At 37.3% G+C, this 20,476-nt stretch overlaps 1 protein-coding gene and 1 long non-coding RNA gene across 4 annotated transcripts in view; one reads left to right on the forward strand and one right to left on the reverse strand.

The window, feature by feature from the left end:
* Positions 1–616: 616 nt before the first annotated feature.
* On the reverse strand, positions 617–1,246 carry LOC136423823 (uncharacterized). Its single transcript, XR_010753796.1, has 2 exons — positions 1,097–1,246; positions 617–965 (listed from the first exon to the last, which is right to left on the reverse strand). It is a non-coding gene; the product is annotated as an uncharacterized lncRNA (long non-coding RNA).
* Positions 1,247–2,612: 1,366 nt separating this feature from the next.
* Positions 2,613–20,476, forward strand: part of LOC136423822 (dual specificity tyrosine-phosphorylation-regulated kinase 4-like) — a 59,604-nt gene continuing 41,740 nt past the window's right edge. For 2 of the 3 annotated variants that reach the window (XM_066412158.1, XM_066412163.1), the window contains exons 1-3: positions 2,613–2,721; positions 7,916–8,050; positions 8,633–8,714. In XM_066412158.1, the coding sequence (XP_066268255.1) occupies positions 8,007–8,050; positions 8,633–8,714 (126 nt within the window). In that variant the 5' untranslated portion in view covers positions 2,613–2,721; positions 7,916–8,006. Of the gene's footprint in view, positions 2,722–7,915; positions 8,051–8,632; positions 8,715–13,164; positions 13,268–20,476 lie in introns of those variants that run through there. The other variant, XM_066412159.1, reaches the window with a different exon arrangement.

The raw sequence follows: 20,476 nt of genomic DNA on the forward strand, positions 1-20,476 counted from the left end.
GTCTTAAAGGAGTCTTAAACTCAGGAAGGGTTTGTTATTTTCAATGAATTATGGTAAAATTGAAAACTTATACTATATATATATATATATATATATATATATATATATATATATATGTATATATATATAGATATATAACCATTTTGCAGTTACTTTAAACGTCTAGATACATGTTTACTACAACATACGTAATTTCCACAAGAACCACTCGTTTAGTCAGACAACTTACCTATGGACTGCCGTTTGTCTTTGGTGTCTTAAACAGTCTGATGGGATTAGTATAAGTTTTCAATTTTACCAGAATGATTATTGCCAAAACGGCACAGATTTTAAAACAATTAGGAGGGCATCCACCTGTGACCCTCCAAAAGGGAAGAAGCTGTCGTTCACACAAAAATCGCCAGGAGGCAGTCTGAACCCACCGCATGTATCACGAGTGTTTTGGTGTAAGGCCATAGCAAGTAAATTTTATGGATGACATCCCCCGCAGACTCCAAAATTAATGAGATAGGGCGAAAAAAAAACAAGGCGGGCCAAAAAAAACAAGATTCATATATTTTAAAATTTTGATATCATAAATCTTGTTAAATAAGAATTGAGGCGACGAAATATGATATCATGACCAACAGATCTTTTATTCCTGTATTCAACCAATGAGGTTTCATATATAATATAAAACCTCCTTGATTCAACAGTAAACATGTCCTTGTATATGTGTATAACGTTACATCTCAATAGACTAACTACAACAAATGCAGAAAAGAGCTTGTTGTACCATCATCTGAAGCAACTACACCGGTATTCATATGCGATGAAACGCCTTGTGTATACAGCCCAATTAACTAGAAACTCCCCCTCCCCCCATTATTTATATAAAGGCCTTGCTAGAACAAATGCAGAAAACAGCTTGTTATTATACCATCATGGGCAGGAACCACACTGGGTATTCATATGCAACGAAACACCTTAGACTGTCGACATTAAACTGTTCTTGAAGATGTGTATACAGTTCAATTAACTAGAACAAACGCAGAAAACAGCTTGTCATGCCATCATGGGCAGGAACTACACTGGGTATTCATATGCAATGAAACACCTTAGACTGTCAACGTTTACGACATATTTGCCCATTTTTGGCATGTTGATCACCGTCGGAGGACAATGAAATTTCTTGTTTTTTATTTCAAAATCAGGTGAAAATTAATGAGCGCGCTGATGTCATCCATAAAAATCACTTGCTGTGGCCTAAATAGAGCGTTTCTGGCATATTCCAGAACGTCTGTGTTCCTTTCAAACGTCATCATGGTCATGGAACGAACATGCCAAGTGCATGCTAGTTTATGAATAAAAACAATATACATAGTTACATCCAGTTGTGTCTTTTCACTTGTCTTGTCTCGGTTGCCTCACCAATAACTTGCACAGTGTAAGAATCTTGCAGGTCTTGTTCCAGAACGATATTGTTGGCAGCTCAGTTCTGTGCACGCGGCGCGAGTCTACCGTGAGCAAGGTATTTCTATGTGGCTATCTGCATAGCCTTATTAGCAGACTCTAGATACGTATACGAGGCGAGCTCTTTTGTGACTTGAAATCACGGTATGTGTGTGTGGTGTGTGTGCGCGCGCGTGTGCGTGTGTGTGCATGTGCGCGCGTGTGTGTGTGTCCAACACGTGTTAAGATTGAATGAAGTTTGGTTACTTGTACTCAGCTCTGCCATGTCCAGCGTGCCAGTTTGGACTTCAGAACAAAATGCACTGGTGGCACTTTATAAACCTACCGACAAACGATTAATCGTTCTAGTCATATCGCAATGATCAACAATTCTTGACTTGTTGAATACTAAATACTGGTTGTTTTGAATTGGCTACCAAGTGCACGAACAACTGATACTAGAAGACATTTTTTGAAGGACTATATGTTGCTATCATCAATTTCGAAACAACGTTTTGAACGGACGGGAGCCATGGGACAGGTAACGTTACATAACTTTTGTACTCCATTTCCTAAATTTGATTGTCCAAATACGTACCCATCAACATCCGTTTATTGATCATGATTTTAATAAACATTCACAAGATATCGGCCATTCTGGAAGATATGTAACGTTAACGTTACATAGTTATCACCAACATTTTTTCCGTAGCTTTTCTTTCTCTGAAACAGATCACATAAGAAACCGTGAGCGCTGTTAACTTCGAATTCGGGTTATAAAATTACCTGACCAAATACAACAATACAGACAAGTATAGCATGGCAAACTAGACGACCTCCATGGCTTATTTTCTTTTACATTACCTCCCAGACTACTGTACAATTGTCTCTCCCAGCAATGTTCTATGACCGAAGGTAAGACAACACCTTTCGGGACATCCGATCACCTTCCATTATGGTTCATTTTACTTTCGAGGCTACATGTAGGGTTTACCGAAAACCCCTAACTCCAACGTTTTACCGCCCTTCATGAGATTAAACCGTCTTTATGCATTTAGTTGGAACATGGATGAAGTGAGTAAGGAATTAGAATTGATTGTGACAAGAAAATGTTGGGCAATTGGACTGTTATTTGAAATGATCGGTGGCAGTGTTAGTGGAAATCCCCCCAAATAGAGCCTCTATTACTTGGTACAGAGAAGAGTGACTTTATACCGGCGCGGGACAGTTCTCAGTCGTTCAGTTCCGTCCAAGTTTCTTCAGGTTTCTTAAGATTTCTCAAGACACAGCGTGAGTATCTTAAACCTGTGGGATTACTTGACGTATCCAAGAGCTTAAGTGAGATTTTGAGAGGAATTTCTTGGGAACGAGACTCCTTGCAGACGATATTTTTGCACAATGTACGAGAGGGTGTATGAAATTTGTTCTGTCAAAACTTTCCTCAGTTCCTGACCAAAAATCACGTTTTCTGATCTTATTTTGGCATCTTTGTGTATTTTTGGGAGTGAAATAGTCTGTTGGTTTGTCTAGTGACTTGGTAGTAGGGGCAGAAGTTTGGTCACGCGTTATTGTTGTGATATTTAGCAATGTTGTGTTTTTGTTGTCTTTTTGTCGAATGTTATTTTGAGTCCAATGTAGCCCCGTTATCATTTATTATGTCCGATAGAACTGAGAACTCAGTTTCTTTCAGATCTTGCTATTTATGATTTTCATCTTTGTAAAAGTGTACATGAACTGTTAGTGAACAATTTTGATTATATTTTGGTTTTGAAGTCTGAATTATTGAACTTTGGGGGTAATTTTGGGGGAGGGGGGCGTCACTTTTTAGTTTTGTTCTTTTTCTTGGGAATAACGATATGGCAATAAGTCGTCGACTAAGCCATCCTCAAGAATCAGAATTTGACATACAAACATACTTAAGTATTCAACTCAAATTTTGAAGTAAACTACTAAATGTGTAATTATGATTAGGCAATCTGGGTTCAGCTTTAGCTTCATGATACAAATAATTATATTCAATGTAGAATTCATTACTGTGATAATGTAGAATCACAGCAACTTATTACCCTTTACAAATGATATACCATTGACGCTTAACGTTGACGTTAAATCAGAGCATTAGCCTGCTGAGATTAACAGGGAATTAAGATAACTCGCTAAAATATGCCTCACGAAAAAAGGTATGCACTCACTAAGTAATCGTTTTCTGACTGGCAGACTTCTGTGAAAATGACTGTGAGTCACTACCCAAACTGTCGGAAAATCCGACCAGTCAGAAAATGTTACAATCTTACACCCCAAGATCCGCTTGGAAATTGCAATCGCAGTCTTAAGATTGTAAATATCCCGATTGTCATTATTGTCAATGCATGTCCAATTGGTAGTTTACACAGTGACTGGTTGTCACATAAGCTTGTATAATCAAAGTCTTTTACCCGTTGGAGAAAATAGAGTACTCAATGGGGTACGGACTTGTTTACATGTTTGCGTATCTTTAGACGTCGGATGTTTACCTTGGTAAACGGCCTACAGAGCGATCGGACTGGGTGTGTATACGGCGTCTTTCAACGTAGGACATTGTTGCCATAGCAACTAAGTAATGCTCAATTATACTAGCCCACAAGATGATTATGCTGGAATGGGCTAATACCAAAAGTCAAGTCAAGCAGGGTTTTGAATTCTTTTAACTGAGTTATGGTTGCAGACTTATTTCAGGGCAACCTGAGGTCATTTTTGGTTGCAAAGTGCAACCTAAGGTTGTTTTTTTCAAGCAGCATTTCAATATTCCAAGATACATGCATTGTCGTTTTGCCCGACATACTATGTCCTGAATATTTGGATGAAAAATGGCAGTCAGTACATAGAGACATACTTTTGTTGCTTCTTTGCTTAGAACACTCACAGAACAGGACCTGATTGTTGAATGCTGTTCAGTTTCTTTCTTACTCACCAGTATTTAAACTGCTCTTAACAGTAGTCCAGTATTGTATTACCATTTTATTTGAAAGAACCCTGCAAATGAATTCACTGTCATGAGGTAGACTTTACAATAGCCTTTGACTACCGTAGGCATTCAATTTCCCTATTCACACGATATAATTATACCACAGGCCTTTTTGGGTCAGTGGTCTTTTTCTGCACACCTTTTTCAGGTTCCACATTCTTTATCTGAAATCCCTTTCGTGCAGTCTTTACAAGCGTATCTAATTCAGCTTCAATTATCAATAGAACAAAAACAAAAATTATACTGTGCCAAGAGTCCATCAAGGTAATATTTTGCCAATTTATGTCAGTTTTCTGAATTCAAATTTTCACCTGTTTGCAAAAGAAAGGTTGTGATAGAAAATAAGACCAGCATTAGGGTTCAAACTTTACTGTGCAAAGAAAGAGGTGAACTAACAGTCCATTAAGGGAATGATTTGCCGATTTATGCCCGTTCCCAGGTTCAAATTCAAATTTTCACCTGTTTGCAAAAGAAAGGTCATGATAGAAAATAAGACTAACAGGGTTCAAAATTTAATGCGCAAAGAAAGAGGTGTACCAAGGAGGTTTAAACCTCCTTGGGTGTACTAACAGTCCATTAGGCCACACCAATTTAATTTCTTGGTTTACGGATTTTTATTTTCAAAAAAAAAAAAAAATTGTAGAAAAGAAAAATCATGAAAACAGAAGGCTGGCCCAGCCTTCTGTTTTCATGAATTTTTTTTTCTAAAATTATTATTTTTTTTTGGAAAATAAAAATCCGTTAACCAAGAAATTAAATTGGTGTGGCCTTAAGGTAATATTTTGCCAATTTTTTATCTAGTTCAAATTAAAATTTTCACCTGTTTGCAAAAGGAGAGATCACCATATTAGAAACTGAACACACACAGGTAAACTTTTGTCTGCCCAACTTAAGTCTAACCCAAACTCGTGGACACCAGCCTGCACGTATGGACAAACGTACCTTGACTACTATCTGCTGTGTGTGTGCTTGTTTGTGCCCGTGTTTGGACTGTCCCTTGATAAATTTTACAAACTGTGTTCAGGTATCAGAGGCAAACAGGTATACACAGACTTTGCGATAGTGTGGGACGCACATAACTAGGGGTAACAAATGGTTTGAGATAACGTTTGTTCTTTCCCTCACAAAGAAATAAAATTTTTGTACTTTGTATAAAGAATAATGAGATATGGTGACAGTTTGAAGGTTTTGCCATAGAATCAATCAATCAATCAATCAATAGAATGTATCTTTGTGAATGGTTGGCGTTTTGTAACAGTTGTCCTTTTTCAATATTGTCTTATTCTAAACTGTTTGTTAAAAAAATGTATTCTCATTTTCTCGAATGTGCTCCCTAAGGCCACACCAATTTAATTTCTTGGTTAACGGATTTTGTTTTAAATTTCATGATGAGGACATCATTAAAACAGAAGGCTATAGGGTGAAAACTTGCACCTGACCCTGTTCACTCCCTGAAATTGTGTGCACCAAAGAACAAACTTTCCTGTGAGATTCTGTTTTCCTGTTGATTTTCCAATCTAGCATTTTTTCAAAAATTCTGTTAACCAAGAAATCAAATTGGTGTGGCCTGAGGGTCTGGTAGCTATTAGAATCCAGCTTTGATTAAACATAATTGTTGGCTTAACTTAAAGCACAAACATTAGATTAATTGACTTAATTGGCCATATTAAGTTTACCACTCATTGGTATTTCATTCAAGATTTATACGGTAGTTTATGGTAATTACAGCAGCACAAAGTAAACTTACATGTAGCTTGTATATATATTGGGTCTTACAGTTAAACTGATCAATATTTTGGGACATGATAAATTTGTTGACCCTTTCTCAAGTGCTTGCACAAAGGGAGGGGGTGTGACCACTCTGTCCCTGCAGTTTTGTGTTGGCATGGTGGTTAGAGTTGATGATAAGCAGCTTTATAAAGGTTTTTATAGGAAAAACTTGCAAGGGGGAGCATTGCGAGGGAGTTTTCCCCCTTCCAATGTGAAGTTTATACAATTCCAAGTTAAAATGGGGCATTCTAGGCTTCCTGAGGGGCAAAATTACTCTCAGACAGGTCACAGCTGAAGACTAACCACATGTGACATATATTTAGTAGCATCCCTGGGTAATCAGAATTTTATGCTTGTCAGAGAATTTGTTCAGCAGGGTAATGGGGCGTATGGTCAGGGCATGGGGGCACAGCGCCCTAAGGCTTGTTTCCCTAATAATACTCTACATTCTATGTATACATAAAGCATTATCTATATCAAAGCCTTAAAGAGAAATTGTAAACTTAGGTGTCTATATATGTAAAAAGTTGAAGCTGGTTAATGATATCTGAAATTACGCACTATTTTTTTTTCATTTTCTTTTCAGTCTGGGATATATTGTAAGAATCTTGATGCAAATAAACTGAAGTAGTCGTTAACATTTGGCACCCCATTCTCTACTGGTTACAGAGTTAGGCAGCAGGGAGAAGGTTAAAGATAACGTCTTGAGTTTGTTATTTAGACTCACAGGCTATGGTGGCAACTTTCTTAACCATTAAGATCTCCAAGAAGGAAAAGAGAAAAAAAGTGTGCGGAACTGTCCTTAACTGACTTCTCGACATTTCCAGGGCAAAAGGGTGGTTTTGAATTGTCCCAGGAGGATTTAGAGTACTTTATCAGATATTCGGAAGAATTGAATGTACATGTATGTTTTCAGCTTCTTTGTTGCAACAGTTACTGTAGCACGTTTTGAATTGTCCTAAATTTCCGGCATTTTAAGCTGACAATGGTCGCCAAGGACTGGTCTTTTGACGTTCTTATAAAAGATTACTGGTAAGCTTTGCTAAAAGCCTGTACTTAGTACTAGTAGGATTAGTCAAGTGAGTTGTATGTATATTATTGTGTTGTTCATTGTAACATTAACCAAAACCTATCGAACAAAAAGTCGATAATGTAAATTGTTGTAAAGGAGTCCATGAGAATTTTTCCTCACGTCCTAATCTAAAATTACTATAGGATAAGAAGAATTTCATCCATGGTCTTATCATGCCATGAATTCTTCCAAGTATCCTAAACTAATAATGCGTTAATCCTAATCAATGAATACCTGGTATGACTTGATAAAAGTCTGTCAGATGAAAATAATAAATTTTTTGCACCTGTCGAAACTTAAATCTGACAATGTGTAAATGGCTCTTAAGAGCTACCTGTGAATATATTTTGACCTCCTAATCAACGATAATTGGTAAGACGCTCTAAAACCTTGTAGGATAAGATCTAAATGTCTCAAAACCTGTCGAAAATGTAAACCTAATAATACGTATAAATGGATTTAAAGAACTGCCTGTGAATATTTTCTTGACGTCCTAATCTGCAATTACTGTGCATAACTCTCCATCAAAACACGCTTTCCCAAAGCCACTCCTTCCCAGGGCTTGTTACCGGTCTCCTAATTGTCCATCAATCACCGTTGTCACGGCAACAGAACTAACATACTGTTCTCCTTCCCAGGTTGCTGTGGGTTGAGGGAAAGTCCAGATCATGATATGATTGTGGCGTTTGGAAGGAGTGTTTTGTGAGAGGACAAAGGAGTTTGAAAGCTATGAGTCTTGAGGACCTTACCATGAGCTACAACACTGATAAGAAGTAAGTATTTCCCTTTTACTTTAAGAACATGTCAAGAGGGTTTTGAAAGGACCTCCTTGATTTTCAGGTCGTTTACTATTGTGAGGTCTTACTAGTAAATGTTTCTTTACCCTCTAGCAAACTACATGTACTTTGAAACCACTTTGGAACTGCAATGGTGATTTGATTGTAACCTTTGTATCTTTTTCGTGTTTTTTTGTGTTCAACTACAGTCTTTAAGTTAAACTTTGTAGTCTGTGCCCTGATATTGCCAAGAAATGGCTTTGTCCTTGGCTTTTTGAAGATCTAAGGCTCATGCATTTGTCTTTTGTCTTTATTGAAGAAAATCCATTATCCATTTTACGCTTGTATCATTAACATTTTTAAAAGAAAATAACAAAAAGAGCAAAGAAGTACGTACAGTGAAAACGGAATGTTGTTCTGTTCCTTGACAATTTTATATTGGCTAATATGTATAAAACGGTTCAGTGAACACCAAGCGGTGTTGCTATTTTTAGTAACTCTGCATGTTCATTAATTTTTAATGACTCAGTTGTGCAGCATTTTCAGTTGTTTATTGCCTTTTGTACCTTACTGTTGCAGACTTCAGGTGAGCAAAGCAGAGAGACAAGATCGGAAGAACGTCCTGCCATTCCTAAAGCCTCTACCACCTTCAAAGCATGGGGTATGTACTCTTAATTGTCTTCTTTATAATTATATACTCTCCAAGCAGAGGAGGGGTTCCGGCAGATTTTCGACGTTTTTTGACGCATTTTTAAGCGTTTTTGTCTGGCTTTCTACTAGTACTTTATCTTTTTTTTGTCTGAGACAAAAAGAAAAATGACAAAGTAGAAAGCCTGACAAAAACGCCTAAAACACGTCAAAACCTGCCGGAACCCCTCCTCTGCTTAGAGAGCATTGAATTTCTTAATACAGGAAACTGAAGAATCTAAGCCTTTATTTCACAACCTGTTGCTGGATGAAATGTCAGCATACATGTCCCCGTGGTGCAAGCGGTAACGCAACCCTGCTGCTTTGCCATCTGGATCAAATTCCGTGGATCCTGGGGCCCGAGTTTGATCCTAGGGTCGACTCCAGCTCGGACATGTTGTAAGGGATTGCATTCGTCATTTCGGGTGGTGACTCAAAGCCGGAGGCCCCGTGTATGAGGGAGCTTCGGGCATAAGCCTCAAGTGTCAAACGTAAAAGAACCCAACACAATTATTATCGAGAAGAGAAGGGGTAACCCTGTGTGCTTGGCCAAAAATGCGTGCCGTGGCGAAGCCGCCGTGCAGTTGCACGAACAGCCTGAGATTATACCAGAGGTCCCTTTAGGGTCACATTTCATTCATTCATTTCATTAGATCAACACTTTTGGGCCTACAGTATGTACCTGACTAAATATCATTGTGATGTCCATATTATATATAGCTCAACTGGTGGCAGCCTCACAGATGAGCTCCTGGTTCAAATTAGTTGGTAACTGGGAGACCCCGGTTCGTATCATGGGAAGGGTATCTTGGTTGGGGCTGCACCCGTCTTTTGGAAGGGACGTAAAATGGGGTCCCGTGTTTGAGGAGGTGCCTCAAGCAAGTTAAAGGGGGAAGAGCAAGCAACCCCTACCTGTAAAAAGATACCCTGCTATTATAGTATTACTGAAACAGGAAGAAAACTTCTGCCCATATTCCAGCCAATGGATATCATTTACTAGCATGTGTTTATTGAATATCATAAGACAATCAAGAGATGATATTGAACTGACCTATATAGTCAAGTTTAGGTCAAAGTTCTTTGCACAACTACATGAATAATTGTTGTAACAGGTACAATGTAAGGCAAAGCAAATTGTATAAGACTACTGGCCAGTTATGTTAATCTTAAGTACAATCTACACATAGATTCTAATACAGTATAATACTGATAAAAGAGTCACAATGTACAAATACTACAATGTGATGCATTTTAGCATTGTAAAAGACGCAGTACTACAAGTACTAGTGCTGGCTAGTTACATTAATCTAGGTACAATCTACACATAGATTCTAATGTACAATATTGATATAAGAGTCACAATGTATAATGTAAAGCATTTTATCATAACTGTAAAAGGCTAGGGCTACTACTAGTACTAGTTTTGGCTAGTTATACATTAATGTAGTAAGTACTATCTACACATAGATTCTAAGCTATATACTCTATCAATAGAAGACACAATGATCTATTGTATGTCTACTACACAGTTACATTATGCTTTTTACGGTTTCTTTCTTCAATTTCTTGCAAGTTACATATAGAGATAGGTACATGTACATGTACATGTCATGTCTATATGTGGGCCATAATTGCTCTGTTGCATAGAGACCCTGTTGTGGTTACTTGATAAGCTGAAAACACGTGAAGCCCGTAGAAAAACCATCCATCAACCGTATGAAGATAAATTATTCTCATCAAACAAAATTTGCCATAAATATTTTAGTATTGCGATTAGCGAATACATGATATACCCGCTTCATTGAGCACAATGTCTTTCTCTTGAATTGCTTGAAACCAGTGGGTTGTTCAGTGTACTGTAGAATAACAGCTTAATATTTATGTCTTACGTTCCAAAGAAGCTTATGGTGTTGTGGTCTGCGTAGTGTATCGTTGCCCCTAGGAACCAACATGGCTGCCGCCGTACAGATTACAATCTTCCAATTTTTTTATTGCCAGGCAGAGTAGGAAATCATGAAAAGAATTTATGTTTGTACTTGACATTGGTGGAATTCAGGGACCAACAATATTTCTAGATGAAATTGATTGATTGATAATCAGGTATTGATATGCCATCCAATGACTTTCAGTCCAAATCAAATCCCTTATATTTATTGTTTCACTATGAGGCCTTTGAGTTATGATTAACCTAATGTGTCTGAATGGTTATGGCCTTGATAATTATGCTGAAATTCCACTATTTTCAAATGAAAGGTTTTAATGTTTCATTCATTGATGCTACACATGTACACTGATCATGACTTTCCCTTCAAATGAAACAAAAATCACTCATTATTTTCACAGTATTATTAATCATTGTAACACAAGATTCCCTTAAATTTTGTATCCTGAAATGTTTTTGAGGCTATACAGTCTGTACAGTACAGTCTGTATTATAACAGTTTAGCTCTGACTTGTTTATGGTAAAGGTTCAGTTGGCAAAGGTGGTGACTTGTTTTGTCACACTAGGGTTCCTCAACCATGTCCAACTCTTGCTCCCTCCTCGTGTAGTGTTGACTCAAACGTCGTGGTCTAGTTGCGCACGGCAAAGCCTCCATCCAGCGGCTACCGTGAACCGTGGAAGATCACTTTGCCCGGCTTTTGTACGCCGTGCCTTGACACAAAACACAGTCGCTTGCGCCCGCCGGTTTGCGCAAACAAAGACAACGCCTGAAGTGCCCTTTACATAACCCTCTTTTAGCTCGCTGTCACACTGTTTATGTCTTGTTCTCTATATCAACAAGTCTAAGTATATAAACACTTGAAGAACGACAGTTTGGGGGGAAGGGGGATTATGACGTGAGTAAATCTTAATTGAGTTACCCCCCAAGAGGACAAGTTTTCTGCGCGGTGTTCGCAGGAATTATTGTGACTCGTAGCACGGTATTTTGCACGGCGGCATGCGGTTGCCACTTCGTTCTGCTGCATATCTGTTCCTCATCATGTTACCTTGTTTTTCAGCGGTAACCTCGTTTCTCTCGGCGATACTGTGAATTTGTTTATTTTTGCAGGGACGTAATTTTGTGGTAGAAGGAGATTTTATGGTGTATTAACTTCTTGGTTTATACCATTCTAGTAGTGATATGTTGGAAATGCATTTTTGCTGTGCCTTAAAATCACAGCGGAGAAGTGAAAACTGTGTGAAAAGAAACCACCGTGAACGTTTCAAGATATACAGTGTGTTCCTGTGAATTCAGAGCAGAGTACGTTTACACTTGTTGAGTGACTTAACCCTCATGCATTGTATAGGTTCACAGTGCTTGAATTACCCAGTACCTACAATGTACAGTTTAGAGATTAACGCAAGATAGGAAAATATGCCAGGTAAAAGGTATGTAGAAGCTTGAAAATTTGCAGGTGGAAATAAAAGTGCTTTGCCTGAGAATCCAGTGCCTACTTCAAATATTTCATAAAGATATAAAGATTTATAACTCGTTCATATAATTTAGGGTTATTTTAGTGCATTGTACACTCTGGTGGTCTTCTGAATTTTAAGTAAAAATGTTTAACTTTTGGGGTCAGTCTACAATTAAACAACCAGCATTTGATGCCCTTGCTGTTAACCTAATTTTTCTCATGTTACGCCTGCCAATCACGGCAAACCTGCCCTAATTTCCTAGGACCAAAAGAATGTTGTTTAAACAGTCTGACACCGCTACTTAGATTTATAGACACAACTATTTACTCACAAGCAGGTAGCAAAGTACATCTTTTGTCTGACTGGGCTTTACCTTTCATTGTATGCTTCTGAACAGTCACGTTTCTAACTGTAATAGAATCCAATGCTCAAAAGAAGAAAAAAAAGAAGAAACCATTGAAAGAACCGCCAAATAACACTTACTCATTGACAAACAACTGGATATGATTTTGGAAACAGTAACAGATGTTTCAAGTAGCATCCACTACTTTTCGTCAGTGGCTCTGAGCAAGATTTGTCAAACAGCTGAACTACGAATATGCAAATAAAGAGAAGAAACCCTGATCATAATTCATATAGTGAGTTATAGTGAACCTGTACCAATCATTCATTCTCATTTTGTATGATGTGTATTTCTATGATGATGTCTACAGTTAGAAAAAACTTGAGAATAATTTTTCTGTGATAATGTCTACAGTCAGAAAAAATGTAAAAATTATTTTTCAAACATTTTCCAATTTCCTTGGGTCACTCCAAGTTTCATATACTAGCTGTTTTACAGTAATATGCTAATTTGAGACCTTGCAATTGGGTACTTCGAAAACACTGCCAGTGGCTTGATTGAAACCCTGTCAGGCCGTAACAACTGTAGAATAGATGTTTTCAATGACATCACACAGAGCAGGGTATTTGGCGCCATTCATGCAGTCAAGAGCTTAGCGACAGGTTGCAGTGTCCTTTATTGGTAAACTCACTGTGACATTTGCAAGAGCGGTATGCAGGGCAAGCCGAAAATAACGCTGCGAGCCAGCCAAGATGGCATTCGTATGGAGTGGAACTTTAAGTTTCGGGTAAGATGTGCTCCAATCTCTAGCTTTCCTTGATTTTATGTTAAAAGAAATTCATACTTTGCTAAACTGTGAACAAAATGGAATCTGAGTTTTAATTTTATAAGTTAACATTGCGAGCAAGTCATGATGGCATTTGTATTGAGTCACTTTCAGCTGTTCTTTAGTTTTGTGTTGAAAGAAATTTGTGGACAGCTATATGCTAAAAGTGAATCAGTGCATGGTTACTATTCCGGAAAAAAAATTTAAGACTTTTTGTCTATTCTTGTCAAAGTGTGAGAACATATACAAAGTCAGAAAGGTAAATGTTCAAACAAAGTCTAGGCCTGAGTCTACGAAAATGGTGTTGCAAGGCAAAGGTTGCCATTCATGTGTCTTTGATGGGTCACAATTCTTGGACAATAAGGACCGTTGTTTACTCTGAGTAGCATTCAGTAAATTTTTTTTTCTATCAGAAGTTAGTCTAAAACAGCCTAGTCAGAAAGACTGAACAGCGGCCGACGTCATCAGTAGATATTTAGGAAAATAATCTCACCCTGCTCCTTGGGTTTTATTGGTGGTTGCATGCACAGCGTGTCATTGTCTTCAACATGCTTCTATATTTATACTGTCACGTTTAACGTTTTGAATCGGGATGTGTTCCAGCTGGTTTTAATCTTAAGAATGTCAACTTCAGTCATAAAATGCAGGTCTCATACAATATTAAAGCCTTGCAGTTCACCATTTCCTAAGATATAGGACTATTGTCACTTTTTCCTTTTACTAATCCAAGTATCAAACTGGACCCTTCTCTGTCTAAGTCTGACCTACAACAACTTGATTAAGTCCACTGAAGATGTGTCTCTCACCACCTTACCCAAGAGGAAAACGGATAAACCCACACCATTTAGTTCTCACACACTAGTCTTGGCTGCATGCAAGAAGGTGAAGGAAGCTAGGGAACGCCATGAATAAAACACGATGCAAGAAATGCAAGGGGTTCATCGTCCTATCGGGAGTTCATTAACCTAACTCTTCTGTAATCTATTTGTGTCATATAACAATGGCAGTCATTTTTGCCAGGCATTTTGATTTGTTGTGTTGACGTCAAAACCTTGGGAATCTGGACTCTATCAAAATCCAATCAGGGCTACATAATGGGTTGGCTGTCAGGGTTATCAATAAAATTTTTGAGTCCTTTGTGCAAAGTGGTTTTGTGATGACAGGCATTTCTGGATAACCATCTGATTTGTTGGGCATTATACTTGTTTTATAGGTGAACTCAATTGAACGTTTTCCAAAGTGCGATCAGTAAAATGATACAAATTTTACTTTTATTAATTTGCATGTGGCAGTTTTGTGACGTGCATTAATTTTTCTTCTGGATAACTATCTGATTTGTTGGGCATTACACTTGTTTTATAGGTGAACTCAATTGAACGTTTTCCAAAGTGCGATCAATGAATGATACAAATTTAGTTTTATTAATTTGCGTGTGGCAGTTTTGTGACATGCATTTCTGGATAGCTATCTGATTTGTTGGCCATTACACTGTCTTGTTTTTATAGGTGAACTCAATTGAGCGTTTTCCAAATTGCGATTAATGAAATAAAGGATACAAATTTAGTTGTATTTATGTGCATGTGGCAATTTTATAACATGCATTAATTTTTTTTCTGGATAACGATCTGATTTGTTGGGCATTACTGTTGTTTTTATAGGTGAACTCAATGGAGCGTTTTCCAAAGTGCAATTAGTAAAATGATAAAAATCTTAGTTTTATCAATTTGCATGTGGCATGCATTTCTGGATAACAACCTGATTTGTTGGCTGTTACACTTTTATATGGGTGAGCTCAATTCTTTTTCCAAAGTATGATAGATAAATGATGAAAATGTACAGTTTTATTGCAGAATTTAAAATCATTTTTTGATCAATAATCATAAAGATTTGATTTTTTTCTGCTTATGGTGTAGCAAAGAAAAAAAAAAACGTTTATGCATTATGGTCATTCTGTAAGTCAGCAAATGATTAAGATCCTAAAATGTAACAAGAAAAAATGTTCAGTTTTGAGGTCCAGGAATATGATGAAGATTTAATCTTAAACTCATAATTCATCATAAAGTTTTTTTCAACTGACATCAACTAATCTTAATTGATTAAAAAACTTCAGAACAACAAACAGCTTTTGTTATTTGATATGGAAGATATTTTATATGCTGAAAAGAAAATGATAATGACTTATCTTGTGGCAGTGCGTAGACAATTTTGATATATACAAAATTTGTTTTGCAGACAAAAATCTTATCACATGATATAATATCAATGTTGTGAATTCCAAACTTGCTATTTTGTCAACATAGATTTGTTTTCATAATGCATAATTTATACTCATGGCATATTAATGCTTTGTCCTGCAATTCAATGGGGAATATGACCGTCATATTTCTTGATTAGCCTTGTTGTATATTTGTTGATATGATACACAGAGCTTTTGAAGGTACCTTTACAAAAATGCAAAAATATTTGTGCTTTGGAATATAAATCAGTCTCCATTTGCCAGTGGCCAGACAAAAGATGAAATTAATGCTTCAGGGTGCGAAATACTTTTTTGAGCCAGGTTGCACGGTGTGCAACCTGGGTAGAAAGCTAGGTTGCCCGTCAGAATTTCAGGTTGCCCCACCTAAAATTCACTGATTTCTTGAAATTACATTTTGTAAGTACATAGTATTACATAGCCTTTAACAATATAACTGGTGCTTAATTGTGTTTTTGTTTCAAAATAAAATTCAATGATATACAATGTAAATTAAACACCACAACCCACAACAAACAAACTTATACAATTCATGTGTAACACGGCTATTTTTTTAGTACAAAGTACAAATAAATCCTTTTTTCAACCCCCATAGACTTTTTGTTTTTTTTCTGCTCTAGGAAGAGTTACACTGCAATAGTTACACTGCAATAGGACTTGTACCTGCACATTATTCTCTTCCCTCACATAAAAGTTGCTACGGGGCATATTTTCAAAATCTAATAAAAGTACCCCCGGAATAAAATTACCTATATTTTTTATTGAAAAATTCACAGGTGAGTTATTAATGATATGCATGTATGATAATCATAAGATAAATACAATAGTCTATGTCATTGTCCAGTTTTTATCTCACTGTCACAACATTTTAACAACTTTGTTTATTCTATAATCATTGTTGCCAAGTAAAGATTTTTTAAATCCCAGCTTATTATTAGTAAAGTGGCTCCATCTCCACTTCTGCAATTTTTAATTTTGCCCCCAAAAAAGCACTAGCAACATTTCGCCCATAGAAATACACAGCAACTCAAACACTGCCCTCTACCAGTTGTTGCTGGTACTGCAGATTATACGTCATTACTCTCGCGCAATCACGCGATATTCAGCGAGAGTCGATGAATTCAACATGGCTCAACATGGCGGCCAAGAGCCGAGCGCTAAGCCGCGCTCTCTTTCCGACGAATTTTGCGTTTCAGGCACAATAAAACAGGTTGACTATGGATGCAAACGAGTGAAAAAGTATCGGTAACTTTATTAACTTGTTTAGTTGGGGGTCGATTTATACGTTTGGTTTGAAAATTTACGAGCGTGAGAGCGAGTGTGTGTGCACACCACACGGGTGTGTGAGCTTCCTTGGTCCAATTATTTTCTACTTCGTCAAGTAATTGCCGTAAAATCGATTTCTCCGGCCCAAAATTTAGGTAGCGCACCGCGCAACCTGGGTTAAGAGATAAGTTGCGCCAACCAAAATATTGTTGCGCTGCGCAAGTGCGCAACCGGGTATTTCGCACCCTGTGCTTGCCGTACTTGTCAATGGATTCTTAATTTTCTATCTCTTGTTTGGTAAATCATACCATACTCACATGGCAAATAAGATTTAGGATAAATAAATACTCTACTCTAGCTGCTTGCTGTAGACTATGATTATCAAAAAGTCACAATGGATTGGATGTGGTTACATTTTGATGTTGTAGGATTTTCAAGTAGGCTGTGACAGTCAACCAACTGCCGACAAGGATCTAAAACAGCCTTTTTGATAACATTAGACAGCTGTATTTTATACGACACATGCACGAATATCCCATGAATGCCCTTTAAGTTTGCGACTGTTTAACGATCATGCGATGCATGTGAAAGTGCCCGTAGTACATGTACAAAAACCATAGATCTAATTAGACTTGGAATTTGAATTTAAAGCTCTGAGTCTTCTATTAAAATTGATATAAATACTACCTTCTCTAACTTATGATAAACTCCGTATATTCACATTTTCCTCACATTAATTACAAACCCCAGCGTTTTTTCTCCTGTTGGTAAATGATGGTTGCTTGGCAACAATTGTCCAGACCTACCAGTAGGTAAATATTGTCAGTGGTGAAGCTCCCCCTGCTGAAGCAGACCTGAACTACAGCAACCTGTTGGATTGTAAAATCAAGATGGTGCTTTTTGAATGCCCAAATAAGGCTCTTATGTGAATGGCATATGATATGTAAGCTAACTGAATAGATGTTACTGTACAGTAACTGGTATTAGAAATTGCTTCTTGATAATTGAATTATGCTAACTGAATAGATGTTACTGTACAGTAACTGGTATTAGAAATTGCTTCTTGATAATTGAATTATGAATAGAAATATAGGGTCAAGTTTTAATTTAAAAGAATTTAACCAAAGGTTTTCCCTGTACTTTCCCTGCTTGGGTAGAAAAAATGTTTTCAGAAAAGACCAAATTTTACTTTTAAATGATTTCACTAGTTAATATAAAAGGAACAAAATGTTTTGACTATATACTGTAAATGCATTTAAGTTCGCATGGTTTTTATTTTGCGCTAAAGGGAAAATGGAGTGTTCGCGGCGGTTTTAAGTTCTCGGTAGCGCTATATAGTCACATACTGCTACAGTATTGGACAAAAAATGTTCGCTATGGTTTTAAGTTTGTGGCGAAACAGTCACCGCAAAAGCCGTGAACATAAGACCACCGCAAACACTTCTGCATTTACAGTACCCCCCTCAAAGTTTTTAGATGAGCAATCTCTTTATTTTTAAACTATCACCGCAAGACCATGTATTCTTCTCGGATCCTATTCATCTTGGAATGAAGTCAGCTGCAACATTACCTGAACCCAAGATCCTGATTAAGAGCGGTACACCCATTCTTCTCTTTCAGTTGCCATTCAGATGTGTCCCCTCCAGTGACCTAATTATACTGATAAGAAAGATCCGAGGCTGACCAATCAGGATTGGGTTTCCTAATCAAGTTACTTAATTCAAAAGAAGCACCCTAAGCTCCTATTTTTGGCTTGCATTGGTTTCCTTTGACCCAGAAAACAGCTTTGCAAAGTGTTAGAGTTAGTTTATCAATGATAAAAAGATATCAAACTCGCCTATTTCTTTTTTTCCTTGAAAGTTGTTTTGCTTTTATCCCTTTTCACTCAATCGCCTTTTGGTTTCAGTTATTGAAATCCTTCCTTCTGGAACATTTATTCATAATCTTCTTTCTTCAGATTATTCCACTGTCTTTTATTCCGGATAATCTTCCTCTTTATCCTGATAGAAAATCACTGAAGCTTTGCATTTCTTGTAATCATTTTTGTTAATCCTGGATTGTGGTTAATCTATTATGATTATCCTCGGTTAAGCTGCTTTGCAGAATGAGGTTTGTTATTGGCTGGCTAATGTTCTCTGAACTTTGAAACAAAAAAATGTAAGAAATAGCCAAAAACGTCCCTTACAACTTTTCTTGCAAAAGTTTGTTGTTTGTACATTATGTGAAAAAGTTTATTGTTTTTGGAAGTACATGTACTGTAAAATTATTTCGTTTTGTGCCGTATCCGAAATGTGTATTGACGCAGTTGGCCTGCATCCGACCTTGTGCACGGAATGTACCGTGACGCATGTCGGTTCTGCATTACACATTAGCATAGCCTTGCGCTCTTAACGTGCAGCGACCCCAGTTTCCACGGCGTAGCACACTTTGTCCGCGGGAGATAGGATCCACTGAATTGACGTAATAAGAGGTGTCTTGGTTTTTTAAGTCAGATACATCAGGATGCTCCTTTCAGTGTATTGCTATATGCACTAGTTCGTATCTGTAAAGCATTTTATTGAAGCAGACAGTTTCCAGGTTACTAGTATTTTAGGCGTCAGATTTGCATTAGTATACCTTGTCTGTTTTGGTATCTATTGGAAATACAAATTAAAGTTGATATTACAAATGGTCAATTATCAGTTATTGGAAAAGGTAGGTATAATCACAGATGTTGGCAAAGGGTTTGGGGGCCCCTGGCAGCTTTGTTTGGGACTGCAGTGGAACTTAAACTACAGCTGTTTGAAAGTGTCTTCAGACTCTGGGAATTTTGGGGTGTCTTCTGTGTGTTTTTAAATCAATCTTACCTTCACATTTTGCTAACAGCACAAACTCTTGTCCAGAAAACTAGTACATCAGATGATAACCATCAAGAACCCAACCTTAAAAAGTGCTTGTCATTAAAGTGTCAATGTTTGTCTAACCTTGGTTCGATTAAGTGACATGTATGTCCCTCTTGTTCTTAAAAGCCTTCACATCAGATTTTTTAACTTGTTTTAAAGAAAGCAAATTGACTCCTTTTAGTGCCTGATGTTATGAACACATTGTGAAGAGTATTTGATGAAAGATGGATAGTTCTAGTTTCAGTCAGCCCAACTGATCTCAAGCGTCAAACTGATGAAAGCTTGTTTGTAACTGAAGAAATTAGCAGGTAAAGTTTGGTAGCTGGGCGTGCACGCGCGAGGTCAGACTTGCATAGTCCTGGGTGTTGAGTGGTGGCTTGCAGCTAGAAAGACGGTGCTTTAAGTTATGGGGCATAGCTAGCTAAGTGCAGTTTGTAATTGCCATAAATAGAGATTGTATGAAGTGAAGTTATTGGCAATTTCTTTATATGATCTAGGGTAAATGTCCTCAACATAGAATGAATGACATTGGTGCATTTCCTATAGCTTCATTACAAATGCGCCCATATGCATGTAAAACATGTATTATAACATAGAAGTCCATGGGAAGAAAAAACTCATAAATGAGACCATAACAGGCTAGCCTGGATTCCAAACCTATTACCTCTCATTTGCGGAGAGAGACTCGGGAGCTATAATATAGCTATAGGTTTGGATTCCAGGCTAATAACAGGCATCACTGGGACTGCATATTATCAAACTGGTGAG

The sequence above is a fragment of the Branchiostoma lanceolatum genome, chromosome 18 (assembly GCF_035083965.1).
Source record: "Branchiostoma lanceolatum isolate klBraLanc5 chromosome 18, klBraLanc5.hap2, whole genome shotgun sequence".
Classification (NCBI taxonomy): Eukaryota; Metazoa; Chordata; class Leptocardii; order Amphioxiformes; family Branchiostomatidae; genus Branchiostoma; species Branchiostoma lanceolatum.